At 41.0% G+C, this 16194-nt stretch overlaps 1 protein-coding gene across 1 annotated transcript in view; it reads left to right on the forward strand.

Moving 5' to 3' along the window:
• Positions 1-10521, forward strand: part of ano1a (anoctamin 1, calcium activated chloride channel a) — a 54674-nt gene extending 44153 nt beyond the window's left edge. The window contains exons 21-27 of the mRNA XM_008309854.3: positions 79-179; positions 539-681; positions 1699-1851; positions 3092-3144; positions 4162-4346; positions 4526-4631; positions 9995-10521. Of these exons, the coding sequence (XP_008308076.1) occupies positions 79-179; positions 539-681; positions 1699-1851; positions 3092-3144; positions 4162-4346; positions 4526-4631; positions 9995-10231 (978 nt within the window). The 3' untranslated portion in view covers positions 10232-10521. The remainder of the gene's footprint in view (positions 1-78; positions 180-538; positions 682-1698; positions 1852-3091; positions 3145-4161; positions 4347-4525; positions 4632-9994) is intronic.
• The last annotated feature ends 5673 nt before the right edge of the window (positions 10522-16194 follow it).

Genomic DNA, 16194 nt, shown 5'->3' on the forward strand with positions numbered 1-16194 from the left:
TACTGTCTTTTCTTTTTCTTTTTTCTTTTTTTTTTTGTCATGTCACCTTTGGCACTAATTTTTTTCATTCCAATCCAGTGTGCACATGGTGGTTGCCTGATGGAGCTTTGCATCCAATTGTGCATCACAATGCTGGGCAAGCAGCTAATCCAGAACAACCTGTTTGAGGTCGGCATACCGTGAGTGTAACTCAGTAACCCTGATGATAGTGTACCTTGGAAAGTCATTGAGGCCCTAGCAAACCAAAAACAAGTAAGGCACACCTATTATGGGTGTGCATGTCGACGGCGTGTCCGGAAACCAGGCAATTTCTATACTAGCCTGCAATTCGCATGATCTGTTTTTTGTTCCTCTTCCATTACAAAGAGTCGTTCATGCAAATATTCTCATATAAACTGATATATAACATGAAAGAAACACTGCCATACCAAATCAATACACGAGCATCTAGACCCAAATCAAGTGATTTGAAAAAACAATGTCATGTTGTACCAAATTGAAGAGTTGCCATGTTTTGTTTTTTTTATCACTTTTGCAGAAAATTAAAAAAACTCTTACGGAGGAGGAAAACAGAATCTGCCACAAAGCAAGCAGAAGAGCTTAACAAAACCCTGCAGAGGCATGAGAAAGATCACATCCTGGGTCCATTTGTTGGCCTCGGCCCTGAATACATGGAAATGAGTAAGTCTAAACACCTGGATATAACATCAATATAAGCTTTGTTTAAAATAATTTTATTTACCCTTTTGTGGTGTCTCTCATTTGGGGGACTGAATGAATTACTTTCTTTCAACTTTTTATCTGAACACTAGGGCTGTCAATGGATTTTTTATTATTATTATTATGGAACAGAAAAACAAAAAAGCATACAGAAAGCAGGTTTCTGACATGTATTACCATAAGCATGCACAAAGCAGGTTTCTGACATGTATTACCATATGTAAATGATAGAATTAATCATATGGAAAAATCTTCAACATCATGCATGCAAAATATAACTCGAATCCTACCAATAAATGTAACAGCTGTGTACATTTTGGTGGATTTTAGAGATTACTGCATCTAGTGTATTTTAACAATGGCTTGTGCAGCCTGTCATCCTCGAAAACCTTGGTTGATCAGTTGACCTCAAAATTATTATTAATTAGTCAGTAGTTTCTCACCGTCCATTTTACAGTTGTGTCAGCCAGACTTATTTACTGTCTTGCACCCAGTGAAGAAGGCGAAGTACTGGTTAGTTCAGATGGTCTTTTAGGCTTCTGCAGTCCATGAAAATTTTATATTGACTATGTTATAGGGCGACAACACGTCAATGGACAGTAGGACAATCCTAACAGACAGTCCTAATAAAAACCTTTATCAAAGTGGCAGCAGTTTGTTGTAAAAACCCAAAATATGTGGTCCAATACATGTTTAGCCACAAACCTCTTAATGCGGTGTAGGTGTGCCCCCTTATGTCTTTTTTTTGGGGGGGGCAGTTATTTTTTGGTCGTTTGTTTGTATTCTCCATTCCATGCAAACACTTTAAACTGTGGCTTTTCGCCTTAAACTAAGCGACTAATCTTCCTCAAAGGGGAAATTCACTTGTTCCTCTTCTAGATGATTTGTTTATTTATTTATTTTTCTATTCATCTAGAAAAAAAAAATCAAAATACTATTCATTATATGTGCTTTTTATCTCCTTATCATTTCTTATAGTTATCCAGTTTGGAATGGTGACACTTTTCGTTGCCTCTTTTCCTTTGGCCCCACTCTTTGCTCTCCTGAATAACATCATCGAGATCCGCCTTGATGCGAAGAAGTTTGTTATGGAGCTGCGTAGACCTATTGCAGTCCGAGCCAAAGACATAGGTAGGCTTTCGTCCAATTAATCGAAATGATAAAGTCAGAACATGTGCAGTATTTTCTTGTTGTTTTTTTTTGGGGGGGGGGGTTTAGTATTCGCATCCATTGATCAAACCCCTCCTTCCCAACTATAAATAAAGCAAAACCATGTTTAAATGAAAGCATTTAATTAGGGATGTAACAATACACTTAACCCATGATACGATATGATTTGCTTTTCTTTTCAGGATGCAATTTTACTATTTATTAATTTTATTTTTATTTTATTTCATACCAAATTCTTACCAAATACAATGATCCTCTATTTGACGGAATATACATATAATATATATGTATATGTATATAATATATATGTATTATATATATTTTATATATATTTATGTGGTTATATATAAATTTCAACCCGCTTTGAAATGACATTCATGCGGCAGTACCAGTGTTCAACAGCAGGGGCTTTTTCCGGAATTATGGATGTGGATTTATGAAGAAGTACCAACTGTTTTCTTTCAAATACTTGGCTGTAGCCGACTACAAAAGATGGTGCCGTGACTGTGGCCTAAAACCGTAATTTCCAAATATATGTTCCGACTTTTACTACAGTGTTCACTCTTTTGGGAGCCGTAATAAGGGTTACATTTAATGAAATTAAAAAACCACTTGGTGTTCGGACACTAAATGTGCGAGATCTGGGATCTGGCTGGGTGTCTAATGCAAATTTGAGAACTTGTGGGACAAAATTTTTATTTTTACTAATTTACTCAATTAAAAAAGAATCCACTCATTATTTACTTTCTTCATTAAACGATATTCTGGCAATCTTTTATGTAATTATCATTAAGACTCCAATACTAACAGAAGTCTAAAAAGTGTTTTATGTTGAAATTAAAATAATCCTTAATGATAATCATACAACTGGTCCGCAATTGCGGTTGGTACCATCCGAAAAGGTTAGGGACTGCTGCTTAAAGGGCCAGGATAACCATTTACATGGTTATGGTTACTACACCTTAGGTTTGAATGTGAGGGAAGAACAGGCAAACTTAAAAAAGAAAGGTCTATAGTCCAAGCCTTGAATAGATTATCTTTGTCTTTATCTTTTTTGTTTGTTTGTTTTAATTAGCATTTTTAACAAAATATTGGTGGTTGCTTGAGTTGCGGTCCCTGACAATGTGCACTGATTAGGTCACTTACTGTAAAGTGTTTTGTTGTGATTGCTAACAAACTTTGTTTTTTCCGAATTTTCTAGGGATCTGGTATAAACTCCTCAGAGGACTCAGCAAAGTAGCCGTCATTGTTAATGTAAGTCTGGCAAAACTTTACAGTCTTCCAATACAGTCTTTAGTTTTAGTTTTGTTTTTTTTTTTTAGTTTTAGTTTATTTAAAAGGGCACAGTGCAATTTCATAAAACACATGATTACACATTGTTAAAAAAGCCAGAGTTAGCCAGAAGGCTAGTTTTCATCTGTAGTCCCCTGGCCATGATGTAAGAAGGCAGAAAGCACACACACATACAATACATACAATACAATACAATACAAAACACTTACTATACAATTAAGAAAGAATGCGGCATTACAACATATCACAGCATAACATTTGATCATAACATTAAAACATCACAACAGGCTTATCTTGTAGTGTTGGCAGCTGTAGGTCAATTTGTTGAGCAGATATTTATATAGATATTTTACTTACCGGTACCTTAAGCTGTCTGCAGTTTCACAGGTTCTGTTAAACAAAGGACCTCAAAGACAAATAAGCTGGAGTTTGTATATTATTACCTCTGTTCTTTTAAAAGATTGATATGCTCATGCTTAACAGTAGGTTTTACCAAAATCTTTCTCCAATTAAGTTAAGTTAAGTGTATTACTTACCCAGGACACAACATTGACATGCATTATGGGTGATGTAGGTTGTGGTCGTAACCTAACATACACAAATGTACACCTGATTTCGTCTGGAATGAGAGTAATTGCAATTGTAATTAACTTGCCATGCATATGCTGCACACACATCAAATAATTAATAATAATTAATCATTTTACCGTAGACCTTTAAAACAACCCTTTCAACTTATGCCGAATTTGGTCTGCAGGCCTTGAATTTGACACATGTGGTGTAGATCACTTGAAAGCTACTTTTAGGACAGTTTGCAGGTAGGTTTATGAGAAATTGACTATAAGAGTGATGTTAATGATGGATCACCATTTTGACCATACGTGTATCATTTAATAAACATCCAGTTGTAGATTTTTGTGGTTTGATTAAGTTTTGGTTTGGCCTTAAAATGACTTGCATATTATTCACTTTTTTAAGGCCTTCGTCATCTCCTTCACTTCTGACTTCATTCCACGACTTGTCTACCAGTACATGTACAGCAATGATGGCACAATGCATGGGTTTATCAATCACAGTCTAGCGTATTTTAATGTCAGCGACTTCCAACCTGACAAAGAACCCAATCAATCACACTACCATGGCTACAAAGTGGAAATCTGCAGGTAAGCTGCACAACTTTGAAGACCCAAAGTTTACAGTTACAGTTGGTGATAACATTGGACATTTCTGAATTAAACAATACTTCTATGTGCTTAAGCGGAACGGTTACAGTTGGTGATAACAGTGGAGATTTCTGAATTAAACAATACTTCTATGTTGTCCCATTTCTCTTTTTGTTTAGATATAAGGACTACAGAGAGCCTCCATGGTCCAGCACACCGTATGAGCTTTCTAAAGAATTCTGGGCTGTTCTTGCAGCTCGACTTGCTTTTGTCATCGTCTTTCAGGTACATTACACCACACTTACTTCTGTAGTTTATTAGACAAGCTGAAGATCAAAAAAGACACCCTGAGGATACTGTAGAGGACAAGCTGAAGATCACAAATTACAATTTTGAAAAAAAGACACCCTGAGGATACTGTAGAGGTGGTAAAAAAGAAGGAACAAGAGAAAGTAACAGCTAATAAAGTGGGAGTTAATGATGAAACTCCACCGTAAGATTGACATCCAAAATATGGCGACATATATGGAGGCATATGGACCTCTCCTTTTGACGCAGTCCACCAGGTACTAGAAGCATCTACACCCACCTTTGAGAGCAAATCACGTGATGCACTGTAAACATTAGACCGCCGTTGATGAGTTGTGGCCAGGGAGTGGTGACTTTGACCTTGGAGACATGAAAGGTTGGGTGTACACCCATAGAACTTGGAAACTTCAATTGGACTGCTGCTGGGTTGATGACCTTCTTGATGGTGAATGGCCCAATGAAGCTGGGGGTGGGTGGGGTCTTTTAGAATCGACGCAGTCGCCCGGAGAGCTCTGCGCTGGTGGATGCACTGCAACGAGGGCAGGGGAGTTCCAATGATTTTGGATGCAGTCCTGACCACTCTCTGCAGGCATTTGCGGTCCATGATGGCGGTGCTGTTGTACTACACTGTGATGCAGCTGGTGAGGATGGACTCAACAACGCAGCTCTAGAAGTTGCAGAGGATTTTTTGGGACATCCCAAACCTCCTCAGCCTCCTCAGGAAGTACAGTCTTTGCTGAGCATTTTTCACCAGTTGTGTGGTGTTCAGTATCCGGGTGAGTGTTGAACGCTGAGCTGTAGTCAATAGGAGTGAGCCCCGGAGCCACGTCCTGTGGCAACAGCGGATGAAGGCCTTTGAGGATGGGCAGGAAGCCTCCCTCTCCTGGTCTGGGAATAGTGGTGGTTGATAACCACAAGCACACTAAAAATGTGAGACTAGTGGCGGGGCAGACCAGGGAATTGTGAGTGTATTCGACCCACATAGTTGTGATGACCAGGAACAGGGGCTCATGGAGCCAGCTCAGTTTGTCTATTAGTCTGGGGGGTGGAACTCGAAGGACAGACTGACAGTGGCTTCCTGCAGATTACAAAACCCTTTCCAAAACACAGAAGCCAATTGGGACCACGGTCTGATATCACATCAACAGGGAGACCATGCAGGCGGAATATATGGAGCAAAACCAAATGGGCTCTCTGTCGGAAGCTGTAGGAAACTTGGCTAGAGCCACAAAATGGCCCATCTTGCTGAAGTGGTCCAGAACGGTAAAGATGACAGTGTGAGTGTCAGTAATTAAGTCCAGGGATATGTGGGACCATTGGCGGTGAGGTGTGGCCAAAGGTTGAAGCAGCCCAGCAGGAGATGGCTGGGGAGATTTTTGTTGATTGCAGATAGGACGGGTTCTAACAAACTCCTGGACATCGTCCTGGAAGGTAGGCCAAACGTTGGAGGAGAGCGTTCTGTGTTTGCTGGACCCCAGGATGACAGGAGAACTTGGTGGAGTGAGACCCTGGCAGCACATCTAAGCTCAAGTCTGGAGAGATGAAAAGACAGTTGGACGGACAAGAACTGTGACATGGCTGTCTATTCATGGCCGTGTTGACCCTCTCTTCAATGTCCCAGGTAAGTGTGGCAACCATGCAGGGTGCTAGGAGGATGGACTCGGGTCTGTCAGCAGCTCCCTTTGTTCTCTAAAACAGACGAGACAGGGCTTCAGGCATTGTGGGACCTCAGACAACAAGAGAGGGTGAAATTAAAATAAGATCAAATTGTGGTCAGTCCATACCAGAAAAGAGTCCCCCCCTCTAACCAATGTGCACTAACATCAACCACCAACAACTCTGTTTCCAATGTTATGATTTATCTCAGCAATGGACGGGCGGTGAGAGAATGCACAGAAATGGAGCTTTTGGTCAGAACTTAAGTGCTGAGACAAGACATCCCCAACCCCCACTTCAGAGGCATCCACCTCAACCACACACTGACATTCTGGGTCAGGCATGTGGAGTATGGGTGAGGAGGTGAATCGATCCTTGAGGGTCTGGGAGGCCACCTCGGCTAAAGGAGACCACGAGAGGTCAGGGCAGTGAGAGGAGAGCTGAAAGTTGGCAAACCCCAGGAAAAGCTGAAGCTGCAGTTCTCAGGAACAGGCCACGAGGTGAGAGAGACAGAGACAGAGACTTTGGCCTGGTCAATCAGAATGTGGCCTTGAACCACATTGCTTCCCAAGAAAGACACAGAGAATTTCTCTGCTTTCACATCCACGGAGTTCTCAAGTAGGCACTGGAGGACAGACCGTACATAATGAATGTGCTCTCTGCACTGAGAAGATGAGAATGTCATCAAGATAAACAAAATAATAATGGTTGTGCATATCTCTAAACACGTCATTTATTAATGTCTGGAAGACAGCAGGGGTATTGACCAGACCAAATGGCATTACTAGGTACTCGTAGTGGCTGGTTGGGGTGTTGAAGGCTGTTTTCCACTCATCTCCTTTTCTGATGCAGACCAGTTAATGGGCATTGCACAGATCAAGTGGTAAAAATGGTGGCCCACCTGCAGCAGTTCAAAGGCAGAGGATATACCAGGTAATGGGCATTGCACAGATCAAGTAGTAAAAATGGTGGCCCCCTGCAGCAGTTCAAAGGCAGAGGATATATGTGGCAGCAGGTAATGATTATTCCTAGTCATGTCATTCAGTACTCTGTAGTCAATGCAGGGTCTCAGTGTTTTGTCTTTCTTTGTCATGAAGAAAAGCCCCGCCCCATCCCGAGATGACAATGCAGGAATAATGCCTGTGGCCAAAGAGTCACCGATGTATGTTTCCATTGTATCTCTTGGGTTCTGACAGTACAGGCGCCCCCTGGGAGATGAAGTACCAGGCAGAAGGGTCTAAGACACTGTCATATGGATGGTGTGGGGCTAGAGACATGGTCTTGGCTTTGCTGAAGACCTGGCAGAATCGCGATACTCAGGTGGCATCCTGGACAGGTCAGATGCCACAGATACCCCAGGATGAGTGGTTGGCAGGAAGACAGGTTGTGGAACTGGATTGTTTCATAGTCATTGCCAGAAAGCAGCAGGTGAACAGGAGAGGTCTGGTGTATGACAGTCCCCAAGACATGACTAAGCCTCCGCACAGGGTTCTCAAACTCAAATTACATTGGGGCCGCATCTATCCATGTCCTTCTGAATCTTCTGGTTTAGTCCCATATAATTTGATTCATACAGTTTTGTTAGGTTTATGGTGATAGATACTCCCAAGTATTTTATTGATTTAGTGTGCCACCTAAAATTAAACATCCGTTTAATAGTCTGGATTGGGGTACAGTTTATAGATAGGGCCTGTGTTTTTCTTACATTGAGTTTATAACCTGACAAATGAGATTATGAATCCAATCTTTTCATACGTTTGGGGACACAATTGGTCGCTTCAGATTGATCAAAACGTTGTCACAAAAAGCCCAATTTTATGTTCGGTATATCTCATCTCTATGCCTTCTTTGTCTATGTCCTCTTGTAATTCCTAAGCCAAGGGCTCAAAGAACATTGCAAAAAGTGTTGGTGACAGACGGCACCCCGTCTGGTGGATCTTTGCAGCTTGAACCAGTTTAAAAGGTTGCCGTTTATATTGTCCACATTTGGTTATAGAGCGTTTTGATTATTTTTACTAAATCTGTATTAAAGCCAAATTTTTCAAAGCAAAGATATAAGAATTTCCAACCGACATTGTCAAAAGCTTTTTCGGCATCCAGGACTTTGAACATCTATTATATGTAATGTCCTCCTTATATTGTCATGCATTTGGCATTCCTTGGTAAAGCCTGATTGGTCTTTGTTAATTAAGTCTAGCATAAAGGTCTCCGGTCTTTTTGCTAGAACAACATGGTGTTACATAACATTTGGCTCACATTTGGTTAGTAACCGGATAAACATGTTCATTTACCCAGGTCATCTTGACCTGTTTTTGCCTGTGCCTTTCTCCAGTCTTTCTGTTATTCTAGGCGTCTTCCTGTTATTTCCACGTCAGCTTGGCCTATTTTTGCCTGTTACTGTTATCTTACAGTCGCAGTTTAAAATTGATATAGGTCTATAGTTTTCACAAAATTCTTTGTCTTGTCCTTCTCTGGGTATTATTGCAATTATTGCTTTTTCCGCAAAAGGGGGATCTTGCCTCTTTTCAGGGTTTCATTAAATGAGTTTAGTAGCATTGGGCTTAGTTTGTTCTTAAAGATTTTATACAATTTCACTGGGAAGCCATCAGTTCCCGGTGTTTTTTTTTTCATTTTTAACCTATTGATTGCTTTTTCTGAATTGATTTGTATTTCATTTTGCTTCTTTCCTATTGATGGTAAATCTAGTGAATTTGGGAAGTGTCTTATCAAGTTTTTGTCTGCTGAGTCCAGCTGTGTGTATAAGCTTTTGTAATAGTTTTTAAATATTTTATCTATTTTGTCTGGTTCATATTCTATTGTTTATAGTCATGGGGTCTCATCGGGGGATTCCATTACCCACGCACATAGGGCAATCTATGGCGAGCTCCTTTCACAATTCGTGGATACATTCACGGTTGCTTCATCTGTATGACCTGCAGGGTTTGTGGTGTTGAGTAAAACACTTCTCTGGTCACAGGAGGATTACTAAGTGTGATTTTATGTATAAGTTATTTAGTGGGCTAGACGCAACTGCAAGACAAGTCCAGACTTAAATACATTATAAATTAGCAAGAAGAAAGATCTAGGGACACAAAACGGGGTAACATGGCAATATTGTCAGACAGTTGTCGAGCGAGTGATTCTTGAGTCGTCCTTGGCTTTTGTTGCAAGGAATATGTATATTCATATGAGATGGTTAATGTATGTTGGTTAATGGTTAATATAATGTATGTATTCTTAAATCTGTTTTAATTGTGATTTGGAAGACAGTGATTTAACATTTCAAACAGAAGAGCATAGAAGAGGTATGCAGGTGCAAACTCCAAAAACATCATCACAACATCAATGTTGATTAAACCACATTTAAAACCATTTTACACGATAAATTCATTGGTTTGCATACTATCCATCCATCTATCCATTATCAACCATGTATTCCTTTGCACCTGTCTACATACTTATTTATTTACTTACTAAGTAACTTGACAGGCTGTACATTTTGTTGTTTGAATATTTCGAAGCGTTTTGCCTTAAGACAACACTACTCTCTGTTGTCACTTCACTCACTGATAAGCCCCATGTGTCATATAGGTTTAATGTTTTATTTTTATGGCTTAAATATCATATTTTAATGTGATTTATAACTGGAATCTTGTATGTTGTGCTCTCTCTATCCTCTGCAGAATGTGGTGATGCTTATGAGTGACTTTGTAGACTGGCTGATCCCTGGTATTCCAAAGGACATCAGCCTTCAGCTCCACAAGGAGAGGGTCCTAATGGTTGAGCTTTTTATGAAGGAGGAAAAGGGCAAAAGACTAGCATTGCAGGAAAACCGACACAAGGACAGCAGTTCACCATTTTTAACCAACCAGAGCCCATCACAGCCACGCTCAAGACCCTCACATGGTAACTGGTTTTAAAAATGAAATGAAAAAAAAAAAACCCAGAAACCAACATCAAAATCGTTGCACTGCATATTTTTTACAGGTCTGATGATTTATCCCTAAATTTTGTAGTGATTGCTTCAAAATTCCCTTAGATAACAATCTCTTAACTTTCAAAAGTGGTAAATTTTGCATTTAGTCTACATTTAGCATTATCCTGCCCTATTAAAAGTAATGTGTTTTTCTTACTGATTTAACCTAATAAGACTCATCCATCCATCAATTTTTATCCGCTTATCCATTACCGGGTCACGGGGGCAGTAGTCTCCACGACCGCCACCCAAATCACATTGCACTGTCCCAGCCCCTCGCGAAGCTTCCTGTGGGTGGTGAGTCCACTGGAAGGCGCCAACTGCCCTAACCGGGATTCGATCTTGCCCAGGAGGAGAAGCCTGGGGTTCCACACCAATGACAAAGACATTGCCTCTGGGCCAACGCGCCACCCTAATAACAGCCATAGTAAAAAAAAACTACTAGATATTAAATTGCTTGACCACACCATACTAGTTTTGTATGTCACCACAAAAATATTACAGAAGGAATAATTGCAATTTAAAAACAAGAGGCCTATATCTACACTTCTTATGATAAATGACCTTAATGAGAGAACCTACTTAAATGGCAAAAAAAGTCATCGTCTAGAGCAAGAGTGTTTTCACCAGGGGCAACAACACCAATACAGTTCCCCTTAAAGGGCCGGATGTAAATGGAAGACTGTATACATCAAGGGTCCCCAACCACTGGTCTGCAGACCAGCACCAGTCCATAGGTCATTTGGTACTGGCCTGAAGTGGGACACAGTGAAAACAATTACCTAATTTTTACTAATTTACTTCATTCAAAGAAAATCCAGTCATATCCATTTACTTTCTTTATTCAACGATAATCTGGCAATATTTTTAAAATAGTATGTCATTCAGACTCTAATACAAAGAGAATACAGACTAAAAGCTGTTTTATTTTGAAAGTGTATGTTATTCAGACTCTAATACAAAGAGAATAGAGACTAAAAGCTGTTTTATTTTGAAAGTGTAATGATCCTTCAATGCTCAGCACCTTTGTACCGGTCTGTAGTAATGGGTGATACTGGCTGACCAGTCCTTGAAACAAAAAAGGTTGGGGACGGCTGGTATAGATGCAACTCCTTCATAAAAGACTAATACATCTTTCTGCAATTGATTATTATTTATTCAAGCTACAAATATTGTTCATTGCTGTGTGATAAAAAAACGTTTAACTTCTCAGGTTAAGAAACTTTGCTGCGTGGACTTTAATAAATGCTTTTTAAGCTCCCTCGGGCCACACAAAACTGCTTGGTGGGCCGCATTTGGCCTCCAGGCCTTGAGTTTGACACGTGATCTAGATCTTGGCTAGGTTGAGTGAGCTTTTTTAGTATATCTCCTGGCCAGCCACTTGTGCTGCAATTTCATTTTTTAACAGCCAATTTGAAGAACATGTATTGTCAGATTGTTAAAGTTGTAATATTCTCTTGTGCCTGTGCACTGTGAGTGAATAGCCTGATGTTTTAGATTATATGTGAAAGTAACATTGGAAATCAGGCCAGATGTCTTTAGAAACTCTAGTCCGTAGCTTACCTACACTCAAAGAAGCATTGAATAAAAAAATAATATTACACAATTTGAGCTTTAATGATCCCACATTTGGGAAATGTCTGTGTTAACAGCAGATCTGCTGCAACAGGCTGCACCCTTGAGTCACCAAGTACATCCAAGTATGTCATTCCTCAGCGAATTGACAGGGGCTCTCTCCCTGCGAGGCAGGCATGCTGACTTCATGGAACGAATTCAGCTAAGAACTAACAACATTAACTAATGTGTTTTTCAATAACATATTGCAAAGATCACTGTAATAACAATTTATTACAGTTGAACAAGGTGCTGGGTGCACAGAAAAATTATTAAAATGATTACTCATAATATATATATATAGTGCAGTAAAAAAAGAATCAATCGCTTTTTGTTTTGTTTTGTTTTTTTTTGCTTTTGCTGCTCTGTGTTGTCAGCAATGAAAGTGATGAGAAGAGAACAAAAAAGATGCGAGATTAGACAAAAAGACCAAAAATGTCAACAAATGTCAACATAAAAAACAAAAGGTTGTAACCAGAGTTACGTAGTACCATGAAAGCAGTTAACTTAATTTATTATAAAAAAAACTCTTTTTTTCTTTGAGCTTTTAGCACATCATTTGACATATCTGTACCACTAACTCAATAAACACCATGTAACAACACCAGAGATTAATGCTGACAAATAATTACTTATTACTTTTAATTGCTTTGATGCCAAAGTGTTTTCCTTAATTTTGTTTTCTATACTGTAATACTGTATACTGTTTTTTTTTTCTTCTTCTGGCAATAATGTTCGAATAAATAAATAGATTGAGAGAACAATGGGTGGTTTTTGATGTTTTATTTTGACTATATGAATGGTTCCACAAAAATGGGGTGTCATATCATCTTTATGGGTGGGCAATGGCTACAAATGTATGATACAGATTACAATAACTATTGTATGTGGTTTGTAATGACAGATTCTAATAGGAAGCTGTTAATTCCAACAGCACCCCTCACCACTGTTGTACTATTCTCATACATGTCCTGCACCAAACTAACATACTTCTCTGCCACTCCTGACTTCCTCATACAAAACCACAATTCCTCCCTTGGCACTTTGTCATATGCCTTTTCTAAATCTACAAATACACAATGTAGCTCCTTCTGACCTTCTCTGTACTTCTCCATCAGCATCCTCAAGGCAAATATTGCATCTGTGCAACTCTTTCTAGGCATGAAACCATACTGTTGTTCACAAATCTCCACTTCCTGCCTCAACCTTGCTTCAACTACTCTTTGCCAAATCTATATTGTATGGCTCATCAACTTTATTCCTCTGTAGTTGTTACAACTCCGCACATCAGCCTTCTTATAAATTGGCACCAGAACACTTTTTCTCCACTCATCAGGCATCTTGTCAGTCTCTTCCACTGGTATGAAAAACCTAGTCAAATCTACCGCCACTTCCCCTAAGCACTTCCACTGGTATGTCATCGGGACCAACTGACTTTCCACTCTTCATCCTCTTTAGGGCTTTTCTTACTTCATCCTAATGTGATCTAATCTGATCTACCTTCTTCCTAATAGTTTCTGGCTCCTCAATCCTATGTTTTCATTTTCACCTCCTCAAAGTACTCCTTCCATCTTCTCAGCAGACTTTCCTCACTTGTGATCACATTCCCCTCTCTGTCCATAATCAACCTCACCTGCTGCACATCCTTCCCAGCTTGATTTCTCTGTCTCGCCAATCTATACAACTCCTTTTCTCCTTCCTTTGTTTCCAAACTCTCATACAACTCCTCATATGCCTTTTGTTTGGCCTTGGCCACTTCCCTCTTCACCTCCCTTGTCCTCTCTTTGTACTCCAGTCTGTTCTCTTCTGTTCTGTCACTGTCCCATCTCTTCTTCGCTAATCTCTTTCTCTGCACACTCTCCTGGAAATTAAGCTATCCAAGCTGTCCGACTAATCTGACAGCCAATCCTTCAATGCTTTGCTTAACCACTTCCGAAAAACCCCCTGAAGTGACTTATCATTCCAGCCTGACTCTGCTGCCAATGTTCTGAAATCAACTGAATACTCCGCTACACTGCGGGCACCTTGGCGAAGGGACAGTAGACGCTGACTGGCATCTTTACCTTTAACAGGGTGGTCAAAAACTTTCTTCATCTCTGCCACAAAACTGGCATAGGAGGAGTTAATCCGTGGAGAGTCATTCCAAACAGCTGCACCCCAAGCTCTAGCCCTCCCAGTTAGCAACCCGACGATGAAAGCAATCTTTGACTTGTCCGTAGCGTATGTCTGCGGCTGTAAATCAAAAACAAGATAGCATTGCAGCAAAAAAGATTGACAAGTCCCCAGATCACCATCATAACATTCAGGTGCTGGGACGTAAGGCTCTCTGGGCAGATAAGACGGCATCACAGGAGGTGGACCAGGAACGGAGGGACTGGAACTAGTTGGAACTGATAGGAATGGGGCAGCACTGAACTGACTCTCAATTCTAGACATAGTAACGGTCAGACCTCTCAAAGTCTCCACGACTTCTCAGAGCACACGGTCATGTTGGTTCCTTGGAATGCAAGGGCTTGGCGGAGATCCGGGGAGGCTTGAAGAAACTCATCCGAGACAGCTGGGTCAAAGTCCTGGTCAGATCGTTCTGTCACGATTTAAACCGGTAATGACCCAAAATGTAGGCTCAGACGACGTTGAGTGAGAAATAAGGATTTATTTTGCTGTGGGAGACAAAGGGGAAGGAGAGGGTCCGAGAATGAGATGGAGGAGGTACAGAGTGTAGGCTGTCCGGATATGGCTGGTGGAGAGCAGGCAAGCAGGTAGCAGGAGGTGGACCACAGTGGGTGAACAAACGATATGACGACGGGTGGGAGAAAGGCCAGGGTTTTTATGCAGTCAGAGTGATGGGTTGATTGAAGGCAGTTGCTGAGGAATGGCAGGTGTGCTTCAGTGATTATCCAGGCAGGATCAGGGAAATGTGCCACGCCCACCACACAGACAGAGACAAGTGCACAACACAAGAACAGTGGAAAACAAAGGGAAACACAGGGAACGACAGTCATGACTGTCATCATGACACAGTGCCCCATTTGAGCTCATCTCAATTGATTATTTACATTTGGAACAGAGTAAAGGTGGTTATGAGTACATTTTAGTCCTGGTAGATCACTTTACTCAGTTTGGTCAAGCTTACGCCACAAAAACAAATCTGGCAGAACAGCCGCTGCGAAAATCTTCTATGACTTTATCCCTCGCTTTGGGTACCCTGAAAAGCTACATCATGATCAGGGCCGGGAGTTTGAAAACAGTCTCTTCCAGAGACTCCAGCAGCTCGCAGGAATTTCCCACTCACGAACCACTCCCTACACAGGGGAATCCTGTCGAGCGCCTCAACAGGACACTGTTACAGATGCTGCGCACTCTGCAGGAGGAGAAAAAAACAGAGTGGAAGGATCACCTACCTCACATTGTCCACACATACAACTGTACAAGACATGAGGGAACAGGCTATTCACAATTTTTTCTTCTTTATGGTAGAGCTCTACGATTGCCTGTAGATCTACTCTTTGACTTGAAATCTGAAGAGAAGTCACAGTCCAGGCAAGAGTATGCAAAGAAATGGGCTTCACGCATGCAGGAAGCCTACAGAATTGCTTCAGAAAACAGTGGAAAACATTCAGCTAAGGGAAAGAAGTCTTATGATCAGCATGTTAAAGGTATTACGCTGCAGCCTGGAGATCGTGTGCTCGCGGTCCGGGCAAACTTAGAGCTTATTGGGAGAAAAAGGTTCACCGAGTGGTTGAAAAGATGGGAGACGGACCTGTTTACAGAGTTCAACCCCAAACAGGAGAATGCATACGGCGCGTGCTGCTTCGCAGTCTTCTGCTACCTGTTAATGATTTGCCCTTAGAAGTCCCACAGAGTCAGCCTAGACCTAAAAAGAGACCAAGACAGACAGACTGTTACAGAAACAACAGAGATTGTGTCTTTCACACTTGCTCTCGAAGAAGGCGGACGCTTTTTCCCTTGCTCCCTTCCTCCCTTCCTGCCCTTATCTGCCCTGCTACTGCTCTATGTCTTGTACCGTCTCTGTCAAACTATCTCGGAGCCTCTCTCTGCATTTTCCTCCAAAACCAAAATGATGGATCTGGTCAACTGGTCTCTCAACGCAATTGATCATATTTTCTCAACCATGAAAATGGGTAAAGGAGAACCCGGCTGCCCTGACGGAACCTTCCCGGCCGGGTACACGTTGGATTCCTGGAACAGTTGGAAGATCGTGTGCCTGACCTCGCTTTCCGTGGAGGATGTGGAAGATTTGTACCTATTTGGATTTATGATGGCAGGTTTTCT

This window comes from Cynoglossus semilaevis, chromosome 5, assembly GCF_000523025.1.
Source record: "Cynoglossus semilaevis isolate Cse_v1.0 chromosome 5, Cse_v1.0, whole genome shotgun sequence".
Lineage (NCBI taxonomy): Eukaryota > Metazoa > Chordata > Actinopteri > Pleuronectiformes > Cynoglossidae > Cynoglossus > Cynoglossus semilaevis.